Below are 13106 nucleotides of genomic sequence, written 5' to 3'. Positions count from 1 at the left end.
GCTAAACTGTATTTCATTGTTCCCTAAACAATGACAACAAAGTTCTATTCTATTCTCTCTTTAATTGTTATGTTTGATCCGTTTGAGCTGTTTTCCTGGTTTTTATTGTATTTTGTCATCTTGTCATACTTCGTTTTAAGGTAATAAAATGGTCATTATCATCGTTGATTGACATTGCAATAACTATCTATCACATTATTTTGGCAGTTAAAATTTGGGCTGGTTTTTGTTGGAGTGGGCGGGTTTTAGTGAGCCTTTGGGCTGGAAATTGTCCACCCAATCTGGCAACACTGACTGTGATTGGTTGGTTGTGACTGTGATTAGCGGAAAAAAGAGTGCTTTTAAGTATAGGGTTGTTAGTTTGAAATAGCACACAATTTTTTCTGTTTTACCGTACACATGCAAACATCAATATTCTTTATTCTTTCCATGCTGTTAACATCAACATATTTGATGGAAAATGCACAGTGACACAATAAGTTTCTGTAATTGTTTGTGTGATCAGATTGTGACAGAAACAAATCATCTCTGCTGCATAGTTGCATTTCTCCAGTTGCCAAATATGTTAATATAGTGATTACTTCTATTTCTGCCGCTATGGTATTTCTACGCTGTCTTGGAGATGTTAGCGTGTCTCTAATAGGATCGGTCACAAATATGAACCCCTCACGATCTAATGTGTTGTGTCTTATTTACTCACTGTCATTACAGTTTTTCTCGATTGCTAAAACACTATAACCAGGCTTTTGAACTAAAATTTCAAAACCATAATGCCATTTTCAAAAGGCACACCCATTTGAAATTATCTTTGTGGATGAGGCTGGTTTCAACTTGACCAAAAGAAAGAGAAGGGGAAGGAACATAACTGGCTATCGGGCTATCGTAGATGTCCCTGGTCATCGCGGAGGGAATGTCACTATGTGTGCAGTTATCAGCCAACGAGGGGTACTCCACCGTCATGCCATCGGACCCTATAACACTAGGCTCCTCCTTGCTTTCCTTGATGGTTTACGAGAGCATATGTTCCAGCTGGACCTCAGGGAACCAGCACAGCCAGAGCACTACGTTGTTGTTTAGTATAACGTCAGCTTCCATCGCGCTGCTCTGGTTCGTGACTGGTTTACCAATAACCCGAGGTTTTCTAACATCTTTCTGCCCGCATACTCTCCCTTTCTAAACCCGATAGAGGAGTTTTTTTCGGCATGGCGGTGGAAAGTGTATGACCGAGAACCTTATATCCGTGCTCACCTCCTCCAGGCCATGGAAGAAGCCTGCCTAGACATATCGATAGATGCATGCCAAGGGTGGATCAGGCATGCAAGAGGATTTTACCCCCGCTGCCTGGCTAGGGCCAATATAGCCTGCGATGTGGACGAGATTCTCTGGCCATACCCAGAACAAAGACGGGATGCTGAGGTGGAATAAAAAAATTTTTTCAGTTGTGCTGTGTAGTACATGAATGAATAAAAATGTGCCAATGTATACACTGGTTGTGTCTTGTGTTCATGTGAAAAGGTTTTTGAGGGGGAGAACCATGACTTACCAGTTTTGGAAATATTGTTTTGAATTGATCTCACCAGTGTCTAAGACTATGTTGCAGTGTGGGTGTTTTTGAGGGCTTGTGTGTCATGTCTGCAGGAAAAGTTTTTTCAGCAAGTTTGAATGGTTTTGAGAAGAGAGCTTCATTTTGACCTGACAATAGGATGTTTGGAGAATTGGGTGCGATGTTATGGATTTGTGTTTACTGTTTTTAGAATATGAGGCATAATTTCAAGAAATGTGTTTAAGCAATCGATAAAAACTGTAAATTTAATTAAATTTAATTGCACTTTTACAATTTGCATGGCATCAAAGCAGCTGTACAAGAAAACCAAAACCAAGAAAAACTGAAATTAAACACACAAAAAACAATAAAAAATCAGACAAACCTTAAAAGTAATATGGAAATTGTCATGCATTGCAACACATTTCTTCTCACTTTTCATGTGTCGTCCATTTTCTCTGCTGCTCTTAAGCCTCTTAAAAATCCTCTTAAAAATTGCTACTCCTAACAATTTTGTACCTTAAAGCGGCCGTGCAACGGTGTTTCATGCATTCTGACTTCTTTACAATGTTAAACGTGCTGTCTTCTCATGCTTAACATTAGGGCTGGGCGATATGACAAAAAAGTAAACTCGATAGTTTTTTTCTATATTGATCGATAACGATATTTATTTCGATATATATTTAATTACAAAACTGTATTTAAAATAATCTATTTTAAATACAGTTTATTAACAAAAGTTAACCTTTAACCAATTAAAATTCAATTAAATGAATGCACTGTTGCAACACAGAGAATATTAGGCCATAAACAACATGTACCAGTTCATTCAGTCTCATTTTGACTCCATTGACTCGTTAAGTAAAGGGAGTGTTCATTCAGTACATTCAACCAATGAAAGGGCTCCGGTACTGCGTACATTCGAACGTTATTGGCTCAGCACCTGCGCACATACATAACGCTGCAATAATGTCTTGCTGGAGTAGTGGGTTTTATTCAATGCATTCAGTGAACCTTAGTCTTTCAAAAGACATCTCACATAAACTGTAGTACATTTCTTTAATCATGCAAGCATCTTACATACAAGGTTCAATATTTTAATGTGCACACAAACTCACTTCATTACATCTCTAATCTGTACAGGGCAGCGCTGGTTTGTTTCATAAGCACCAGCTCATGTTAGCAGATATGTTAACGATGGATATAAAAAGGTTTGTGCTTGAGTTTCGAAGTAACTCGCTTGCAATTGCGCCTCAAGTTTGTTTTGTTTAACCGGCGATTGCGAAAAAAAATAAGACACTTGATAAACCGCGTGATGACAACTCACCTTTAGTTTCACCTTTGTTTCCACTTCCAGTAATGTTTTCCTCCTCATGTTGACTTGTCTTTGCCAAGTGCAGTATGAAATGGACTTTGTACTTTGACGCGCATGATAAGAGCTGCACGCTGACTGACTGTTGTTGCATTTATTTCTGCGTTCTGTTAGACTGTAAGATTAATCCATATCGAGTCAAAATGCCAATAGCTTATCATCGTTTTTGAAATACATTCTATCGCGATTCGATATGATATCGTTTATCGGCACAGCCCTACTTAACATGGTCAACTTGTCAAAAAACGAGTTTGGCGTATTACGCAGTATTTCTGTGTTCGATACACTCCCCCAATGATCGTACAGGTTTCGGAAAGTTTTTTTGAACATATAAAACTGTTTCGTAACTATTTTTCATAGTCCCTTATTGGACAATTCTCCCGGAAAAGCACGCGGCACGCCCGCACGCGGCAGCAAGGAGAGCAGGAGAAGGAGCATGCGCAGACGTCACTTTCACTTGTGTGCAGGAGAGAGAGAGAGAGAGAGCATACGTTCGCGAAGTTCAGGTGTTTGTGTGTTCACTGCATTTGGGTGATGAATGTAATATAAACGGTGGATATAACGCTGGATTTGGAGATCGTTTGAAACTGATACATGGAGCCATCCCAGCGCTAAAAGATGCCGGACATGAACCGCGGTGAGTGAAACTGATGTCTGTGTTTTGTTGGCAATGGGTGTGCACGTGCTTTAGTTCAGCCTACCCCTCCCCCCGCATGCGCCGTATGCTTTCGGAAATAATCGTACAGCCGTATCTATCTTTTATAAATGTGATCAAACTAAATACTCTTCGAAGATACGAAGTATGCAATTCTACTCTGTAGGTACTCAAGATAGGTCATTCTTAAGATTAATATGAGATTCGCTTTAATAGCTATTTTAAGGGTTAAGATTCTTTATGAATGACTTTTTTCTTTACTAGGATATTTTCTGTAATTTTAAGGGGAAACGCCCACATTTATAAGAATTTTCTTAGAATTTTGTCACTATAGGAGCAACTCTTTGTGCTAAGAGTTTTCATGAATATGGGCCTGGGCTGGATTTCCTGAAACCTTCTTAACACTACGTCATTAAGTTATACCTTAAGAGTGGTAGCGATATATTCTTAAGAGTGGCGTAGTGATACAAAGGTTTCGGGAAACCCAGCCCTGAATGTCATTAATTTCTTTCATTGTATTTCATCTTCATCGTTGTCACCCTTTACAGAGGTGTAAAGAGTACCTGAAAACCATACTTAAGTAAAAGTACAGATACCTTGCAGTGAAAATTACTCCATTACAAGTTACAAGTCACCAATTCCAAAACAACTTCAGTAAAAGTCTTAGAGTATCTGATGTTAACAGTATTTAATGTAGGCTCAAAGAATCACTAGTCCTTAACACTTAAGAGACATGTCAGTGAAAAACAATTAACCGTTGATTCGTGAGAAGAGCAATCGCATTTATTTTCTGAAATCATAAGACTGAACACCTCAAAATTGCAACAAATCATGGCTGACACCATAACCTACGTCTATTAAAATCACCCAAGTCTCATTTATGCTCAAGTGCTCATAAGTAAACCAAACTCCTTCAAAAAGGTCTCTTCAATATAATGGATAAATAACAAAGTTAAGTAAAATTAAAAAGTTAAAGCCTTTTTGCACTGGACATGCTGGATTTTGCCTCATCGCCAGCTGCAGTCATGTCCTCATCTCACTTAAACGGCCAGCGATTGACATCTACCTGATACTGCACTCGTATTCACATAGAAGCCATGTTGACAAGTTTTAGTAAGTTCTTCTGTAGCAAAAATAAACTTGTCAGGGATATAACCACATGGATTCAAATTCGGGTAACAATGATTCTTTTATTGACCAATGACACACAGGCTAAAGCAGTGGGAGAGTTCGGTAGTGGCTGGAGTAAAGGAAGACCCAGAAGCAGGAGCTGACTGCGAGGCCAACTGGGGAACCCAGTGTACGGCAGCATCAGCGGTGGTGGAGTGAGGGTCGATAGGTCGGAAGCGGAGTGTCGTGGACAGCCCTGGAGATGGCAGAAGGGTGAGTAGCAGGCCCGACGTCCAGAGGCCGTTGAGACAGTAGAGCTGGCGGTCAGAACGTTTCCCGTTCGCATCGACGGCAGAGTCGACAGCAAGAGAGTCCAGGGTCCGCTTGAGATGGCAAAGGTGGTGGGCAGAGACGTTTCCCAGTCGCATCGACAGCAGAGTCGACAGCAAGAGAGTCCAGGGTCCACTTGAGATGGCAAAGGTGGTGGGCAGAGACGTTTCCCAGTCGCATCGACAGCAGAGTCGACAGCAAGAGAGTCCAGGGTCCACTTGAGATGGCGTGCAGAGAGTCTCGTGGCCACGGAGGCGACCTCGGCAAACCCGGAAGTTCTGAGACAAGGTGAACCGGCGGATCTGACCAGTAGAGGAGTCACGGCACGTGGACGCAGCAGGGCAAGGCGTGGGTGGCGGAGGAGTGGCAGGGATAATTCCCAGCAGGCGCGGACCAAAAACAGGTGGGAAAAAATAATCCAAGGCAAGGTGATCAAAAAACCAAAACATCCATGCGACGCGGTAAGGTAAGGTAAGGTAAAAAATCTTTAGCAAGACACGACTGGATGGCAGGGACCAGCACGGTGTCAACAGACGTTAACGATCGCACGAGGGACAGTGAGAAGTGGCAATGAATATAAAGGGGCAAAACTAATGAACACCAGGTGATAACACTGAGACTAACGAGGGAGAGATTAGTGGCAGCTGGCGGGGCACACTCACACGCAGACAGTGAACACGTAGATCTGTGACCTGACATCCATGTGTTCGGGCCATTCACACACACACACAAACAAGTGCTAACCCCGGAACCCAACATAAACTGCTGCAAAAAAAGATAGGTGCCATGCAAAATGTAATGTGTAATTGCATTAGTCATTACAAATGTAGTGGAGTAAAGAGTACATATACTTGTAAAAAAATGTAGTCAAGTAGAGAGTAAAAGTTACTAATATCTTCAATACTCAGTGCAACTACAAAGTAGCCAAAAAGATACTTAAGTACAGTAACTAATTACATGTATTCCAATACTTTACACCAGTGGCCTAGAATTAGCAGAAATGTGCTCAAGTCATGACACAATAAAGAGTTTAAATGAGTTTTCTCGTTGTTCACTCCAAGTCATCCATATTAAAAATAATTTTGTAAAAAAATATCTTATTTGATTGCACAATTATATTTTGCCTACAAAATTTGTTTCAGACATTTAAGCACACACCTTCAGATCAAAGAAGTTTCACTCAAGTCACCTTTTATTCTTTTTTTATCAATGTGAGGAGTTGGGTGTTGTAGGACGGGACATCTGTAATTCTCCTCAATACTTGATACATTTGAGATGATTCTTGAAGAAATGGTGATTATTTTTTTGATCCGAATCACTTTTCGGCGGAAACCTGTACTTATTATAATCTCCTGTGACCTTGCGTTCCTGGTGGCCAATTCGGAGACCTTCGCAGGTGGCGACTAACAAACCTCCCAGTCCGTCGATGAAGAATTCTAAAAGCAGACAAGAAAATGAAAAATAAAGTCGAGAAAAAAGTGTAAAGGACAGTTTTATTCTTTATTCGTGTGGAACGCATGTTGATATAATATAATGCATAAAAAGACATCTTATTTTTACTTAAAGTAAAAATTCAAGCTCTGTCATTTTGCGTTCAGAGACGAATTTCGGTTGTCTGACTCAACTGAGAGCTTATGTATTGATGCATATTAATTCACATCTTCCTGTTTCCATCCAATTTCTTTTTTACACAATATTCCAAAATTACCTCACAGGATCTTTCAGTTACCCAGAATCCTTTGCAGTCCACCTACCAGTGTGAGCCACCCTTTTGAGGAACGGGTCAAAACCGACCCTTCGCACAGCATCCGTTCGGCCCATGAAGTAGTTGACGACTCCATCGACGAAGAAGCACCCGTCCAATCCCGGCACGGGTCCGTGTGTTGCTCTGACACGTGTGATGCAGCCGCCTTCATCGCTGTTTCCCTCTTGATAGAGCAATTTAAAGGCAAACCGATTTCCATCAACCTCACCACCAACCTAAAGATATCAGCACAGGTCTGTAACTTCTGCAAACGTTTTAAATAAGACGCACCTGTTCATAAAATTGATGCTCACCACATCTAGTTCAGGAACGGCTTCCATGATCTTCACAAAACTCTCTATACGCATCTCATTCAGGAACAGAAAGTCATCATCCACCCATAAGAAGTATTTAGTGGTGACTTGTGATACTGCCAGATTTCTGCCTGCAAACCAACCCTAAACAAACCCAAACAACATTAGCGTTAAACAGCTTAAACTTTAATATGGAAATACACCAAATCCACATGTACCTGTGCTGGAGGCATGATGTAATGCTCTATATTGTCTCCATCAATCTTCTCTGGGTTATGACTGTCGTCTGCAATAATGATCTTTAGGTTTGGGTAGTTCACACGAATACTCTTAATAAGAACTCTCAGTTCTTTATATCTCAAAAAAGCTTTCACCAGCACAGTCACCTGAGAGTTTATATCTACAGGAAGAGAGAGAAGTTTGGTTATGTTCCAACTTGTGCTCACAATGTGGAAATATTGTAGTTGCAATTGTTATCAAAGTATATTGAATTACGTCATGACATGTCTTGTGCTTGCTTACCCCTCCCCGGATCATAAAGAACAGGGACTGATGGACGTCTGATCTCGATTGGGAAAATTACCTCATGGTTCTCAAAAGAGAAGTAAGCTGTGGACAAAAAACGATGTTTGTGAAACGTAAACTTTGCCAGCAAGTCCAAACAAGGACGAGGTTGCCAAACTTGTTTAAAATCACCTTGTACTGGCAGTAGTTTTTCTGTTAAGGAAAGTTTTTGATTTTTTCATTTTGAGAAACGTCTCAGTGGTTTTATGGTCATACAGTGGAAGTCAACGGGGTTCGGTGTTGTTTGGTTATGAACATTCTTCAATCTTTCAATCCAATTAGGTTAAATTCCGTTTTATTTATATAGCCCTTTTCACAATGTGCATTGTACCAAAGCAGCTTTACAAGAGAAAAGAAAAAGAGAATAACAGAAAAGGTCAAACACAGTAAAGTGCAAGGTGTTTGTAGAGCAAGCAAAATAATTCGAATAAATGCGATGTGAATGGAATTTACCGAACCTTTAAGCTAATACTTATAAAATATTATAACTATAAATTATAATGTTCCGAGAGCAACACAATACTCTGGTGAATCAGCCTCAAGCCCGAAACTGCGCTGTACACAACACAGACAAAAACCAACGGGTCTAAAGACGCACTACAGACGTTCCATTCATACGCATTTAAATGCATTAGGCTGAAAATGCTATGATGTGTTAAACAGAAAGATACATCCTATAAATATGATAAACACAAAGAAATCCGTGGAATGTTTTTAACGCCCTAAACGCATCTTAAAAAAAAGCCAGAAGCGGCTGTGAATGCACTTGTTTTGACATTAAAGTGATGTTTTGGTTGGCAGGAATGAAAAGGCACAGGTCAGGGTTTTTGGCTTCGATCAACGCATGACACGGCATGTTATTCCCAAAATAATGCATTCGTTGAATTATGTTTACCATGCAGGCCTTGTACACATACAGCTGCAGGATCTGATCACACAAACACAGAAGGCCCTACAATAACACCCGTCAGAGCAAAGCAGATACTTTTAATCCCCATGGCACGGACCTGAACGCTGCCTGAAATTTGGCACAAGGGCTGACTTCTGTGATTGTAAAATAATTACAAGTGTGTGTGGTCACACCTGCATCAAGTCAAGACAGCGGGTTCAAGCCACACATATAACCTGAAATAAGGAGATGGGTGTGGAGGGGATGTCACAGACATTTTCATACGTTTTGCAACACAAATTGGTTGGAGGATGGGTTTTACCCATCTCACAGGCGCAAACGGAACGTGTTTTTACCCACTGTATTGCCTAACACCACCTGATTTACTGTTAAAGGGATCGTTCACCAAACAATTTAAATCAGCTTTTATTTATTCACCCTAATGTCATTCCTTTTTCCTGCAGAACACAAAAGAAGATATTTTGAAGAACGTTGGTCACCAAACAACATTGACTTCCATAGTATGGACACGCAACCACTGAGACATTTCTCAAAATATCTTCTTTTGTGTTCCATATATACAGTAGAAATAAAAAGATAAAGGTTTTAAATGACATGAGGGTAAATAAACGATGACAGAATAAGGAGTATTTTGTTTTTCTGAATAAACTATAGGTTTGTATTTTGGTAAAATGATCATTTGTGTTTCATTCTGTAAACTACTAACAATATTTCTACCAAATTTCACATTTATTTGCAGAAAATGAAAAGATAACAGAAAAGATGCTCTGTATTTTTTCAGACCTCAAGAACTGCAAATAAAACAAGTTCATTTTCACTTTTAAGCAATACAACTACATATTTCTACATGTATTTAGGAAATGTTTCAAATGATTATTTTTATGTGAGAACCTTGATTTTTATCACAGTTTTTATGTGTCTTACTGTCAGACTTTCACATTGCTGTTGGATGACTTTAGGTCACTACTGAGGTTTGATTTTATTGAAATTCAACCGACACTTTGAATGACCACAATACAATACAATACACCTTTATTTATATAGAACGGTTGAAAACCAACTGAAGTTGACCAAAGTCAAACAACAGGCTATAAAACAATAAATGACATGTAATAAATAGGCACAATAAAGCATAAGACATAAAATAGCATAGATATACACAAGCTGTAATATGTGTGGTGCTCAAAAAAATTGAAAACAAAGACAGGTTGTCAAGGGACATGGAAAGCCAAAGAAAGTAAGAAGGTCTTTAAGGTAGATTTAAAAACAGGCAGAGTCGGGGCAGTTCTAATATTCTATAATATCTAATATTCTAACAATACATCTAGAAATGCGGAATTAAAATGAACATTCGGAATGGTCTCTTAAAGTTACTCACCGAGATCTTCGGTCTTGATGTGGTAGACGGTGCTGGTGTAGGTCACTCGGCTCAGCAGATCATTGAGTTTCTCAAGGTCGGTGGATGAGATGGTCAGATTTCTCTCATTCTGTCCGTCCACGTCCTCTCCTTCCTGAACATCCATTACTGACAGCACACCTTTCCCCACCCTCAGCGACACCTGCACACATTTGACATCCCATCAGCTCGTTCCCAAACTTTAATTGTAAAGTTGTCATATATAAGAAGTAGGGATGTAACGATTCACTCAGCTCACGATGCGATGCGATTCACGATTCTGATCTCACGATGCGATTTATTCACGATTTACTCACGATTTATTTTGAAAAAATGAGTTGAAACAAATTAGAAATGAACAACATCCCTTGCATTATTTCTTAAATACTTCACGTTTCTTTGAATAATAAAATAATGTTTAATTTCAAATAACAAAAATAAACTGCAATTTTATAACAAATTAATAATAGAAAAAGTCTCTTTAATATAAACAAACTAATACGGTCTGTGCTTTTCTTGGATTTTTTTGCATTTAAGAAATATCAGCATCCACGTTTAGGTTTGCAGTGAAAATAGCGGCCCCTGCTGTTCAAAAAAATGTATTGCGATTCAGTTCACACCTCAACCGATTTGAATCGTCACTCATTATAACCGATTTTCAACCGGCTCACGGTGAATCGTTACATCCCTAATAAGAAGGGAAAAGGTAGCAGATCCCCAAAACAGTTTGACTCAAACCAGAAATTGTGAGCCCGAAAACTGAGCACAACAAACCTCGTAAATTGTTCGGTTTTGTGCGTGAAGAGCTAGACCTTTGATAATGACAAAATGTCTGTAGTTAGTACAGTGAGAAATTACCACAAAACAACACACAACAGACATTGTTTTATTTCACAGTAAGCCATGTGTCCACCAAAAGTGTCTTTTTTTCAGTAGTTTGTAATGGAAGGCAACATTTTTTCCAACCCAAGAGAGATGAAAAATGTTCTTTGAGTAAAACGCTGCGTCGATGGCACTTTTTAGTCAAGCGTCCAATCACAGTGAAGGGGGGGCGGGGCAAATACCACGTCGACACATCCTACTTGAACAACTAAACAACAACGCCGTTCACTTTTAGTTTTAAGACGTTGGTCATGTGGTCTCAGAAAATCCATGTAAGTACCTGATGATATCCAAACTTGCCACAATTTTCAAATAACAAGAACAAATTGTTTGCCAAATTATGTTGTGTATCATTGCAACTAAAAAAAGGCGCCGTTTTCAGATGCTTAAAGCCCCTCTGGGTGGACACACAGCCCAAAATCTAAATAAATATTTACATATCATTTGTCACCTTGAATGTGAAATTTCAAAAGCAAACAGTAAAACAACACAAATCCGACTCACCAGGAATGAGAGTTTTATTCATGGGCAATACTCTGAATCCTCTGATGGGATACTGGAGAGGGGTGTTGGAAGGGGCAAGTAGAAGAACATCATTCTGTTTGCCCGTTCTGCGAGCGGCATGAGGTAAAGATTTTTGTTAAATGCTTTTAATCTCCATACAGTTTATATTGTGATGTTTAAATGACAGTTCATCATAATAAAGGCATGAACCTGATCTGATGTTGTCTGTACTCTTCTGCTCTGCGTCTCTGGAGATCTTCCAACTCATCTTTTGGGACGTGCTGCTTTGCTGGCTCGGTAACTTGGCAGGTGCAGGGCAGAGGGTTGTCATTGGGAAACGACCCTATGCTGAGACAAAAAGAAATATCAAAAAGTTTGGTGGTAAAGAATAAACAGATTTCAGCGTGCAAGAAGAAATGATGACTGATTTACTCACTTTGGTTTGTGGGGATTCTGGGTCAGTGGTTCACTGTAACAACTTGTGGATTTTGTCAAGCTTGTGTAAGGGAAACATAAGGAAATTTGCAAATGATTTGCATGGAGTTTTTTCTAGTAACCAAATAAAATGAAAGATAATACATATTTCCTCCTGCAGACACGCAAAATCGTTAAATGCATGAATTCCAGAACTTGTTTATGAATGTTATGGGAAGAAAATACATACGTTATAAACGAATATGATTCATTAAATACCAGTCAAATTGACTTTTTAAAGTTAATTTATACCAATTTATATGTTGGGTTTGTCCATATTTTACCCGGACGTGAGTTGAAACAACCCAGTATTGATCCCTGCTGTAAAGAAAACTATTCAAATTCTAATGGTTTCGATTACAAATGCATTTACGGACCATTAACCATACAATTACAAATTTCCATTATGTGTTAAGGGTCTTATTCCAGTATTTTAATGGTGTCCTGTTGGTTCTCAGCCACATTACCAGTAGAGACCCATAACGTTGCACTTTCCATAAAAACCAAAACAATTCCCATTATAACCATAAAAACCATTAGAATTTCTGTGGTGGTGTGGTTAGGCCACTTGTGAATTTACATCCTTTTCTCTATTCTCTACGGCATAATAACATCAAGGAAACAAAAAATAAACGAGAATTGAGGAAGACTGGTTTCATACCTCAGTATCTGCTGGGAGGTTTTGTCCCAGAAATCCTCGTGTGTGTAATATAAGGTGAGCAGGAGAGCGGGCACCAGAACAACTGCGATCAATAAAAGGCGTAGATTTCGGTGCATGATGGAAAAATGAAATGCCTTCGATTAATAGAACGCGCGTTTACATTAAAGCCAAGAGCGTGTTGTTTTATTAAGTTTGTATTGTAAATTGCTCAGTATTGTGCACGTATTCCGCATGTGATCATAACATGTTGAAATCTCCAAAGCACCATTTATAGAAAGCAGGTAATTTTGCGTGCCTGTGTGAATGTGTGTTAGTCCGTTGTAACTTGTTGTTACAGGTGATGCGTCTGTGGGCGGGGCGGAGACGTCCTCGTGGTGTATTTTAAGATAAACATGTTTTTATTTCACATTTTTATTTTACAGATATTCCTACTATATTAAAATTGCGATCTGAATGCTTGCCATGTTCGTTTCATGTTTAACGAAAACGAATGAAATGTTAACAGAAAGCAAACTCTAAACTTGTTTGGTCGTTGTATTGCGCATGCGTGACTTCAACTGCTTCGTTGCGTTTCATTGTACCGTCTGAACGTTGGCACTCACTAAATCCTTGGTGTTTCGAGTGAGACGTGATCACCCAAACGTGTT

At 39.3% G+C, this 13106-nt stretch overlaps 1 protein-coding gene across 2 annotated transcripts; it reads right to left on the bottom strand.

Moving 5' to 3' along the window:
• Positions 1-6184: 6184 nt before the first annotated feature.
• On the bottom strand, positions 6185-12783 carry LOC130552163 (beta-1,4 N-acetylgalactosaminyltransferase 2-like). Of its 2 annotated transcripts, none has more exons than XM_057330323.1 (11): positions 12460-12783; positions 11761-11820; positions 11535-11672; positions 11325-11431; positions 10713-10750; positions 9921-10101; positions 7591-7677; positions 7287-7468; positions 7069-7212; positions 6765-6990; positions 6185-6446 (listed from the first exon to the last, which is right to left on the bottom strand). In XM_057330323.1, the coding sequence occupies exons 1-11, from the start codon at positions 12573-12575 to the stop codon at positions 6265-6267; spliced, it is 1461 nt and encodes a 486-aa protein (XP_057186306.1). In that variant the 5' UTR covers positions 12576-12783; the 3' UTR covers positions 6185-6264. The 2 variants fall into 2 exon arrangements, with proteins under 2 accessions (XP_057186306.1, XP_057186307.1); XM_057330324.1 differs by having other exon boundaries at positions 11761-11802.
• Positions 12784-13106: the final 323 nt, after the last annotated feature.

The sequence above is a fragment of the Triplophysa rosa genome, linkage group LG3 (assembly GCF_024868665.1).
Source record: "Triplophysa rosa linkage group LG3, Trosa_1v2, whole genome shotgun sequence".
NCBI classification, from domain to species: domain Eukaryota; kingdom Metazoa; phylum Chordata; class Actinopteri; order Cypriniformes; family Nemacheilidae; genus Triplophysa; species Triplophysa rosa.
The sequence above is the reverse complement of the archived record's forward strand: the minus strand, read 5'-3'. Positions and strand labels throughout refer to the sequence as shown.

What these genes read in the sequence shown, in the direction of transcription:
- LOC130552163 (XM_057330323.1), bottom strand. Translation starts at nt 12,575, where the DNA reads ATGCACCGAAATCTACGCCTTTTATTGATCGCAGTTGTTCTGGTGCCC. An exon ending in ACCTCCCAGCAGATACTGAG is followed by an intron (nt 11,821 to 12,459) that starts GTATGAAACCAG and finishes CCCTTACACAAG; the next exon opens with CTTGACAAAATCCACAAGTT. An exon ending in CAGAATCCCCACAAACCAAA is followed by an intron (nt 11,673 to 11,760) that starts GTGAGTAAATCA and finishes TTTTTGTCTCAG; the next exon opens with CATAGGGTCGTTTCCCAATG.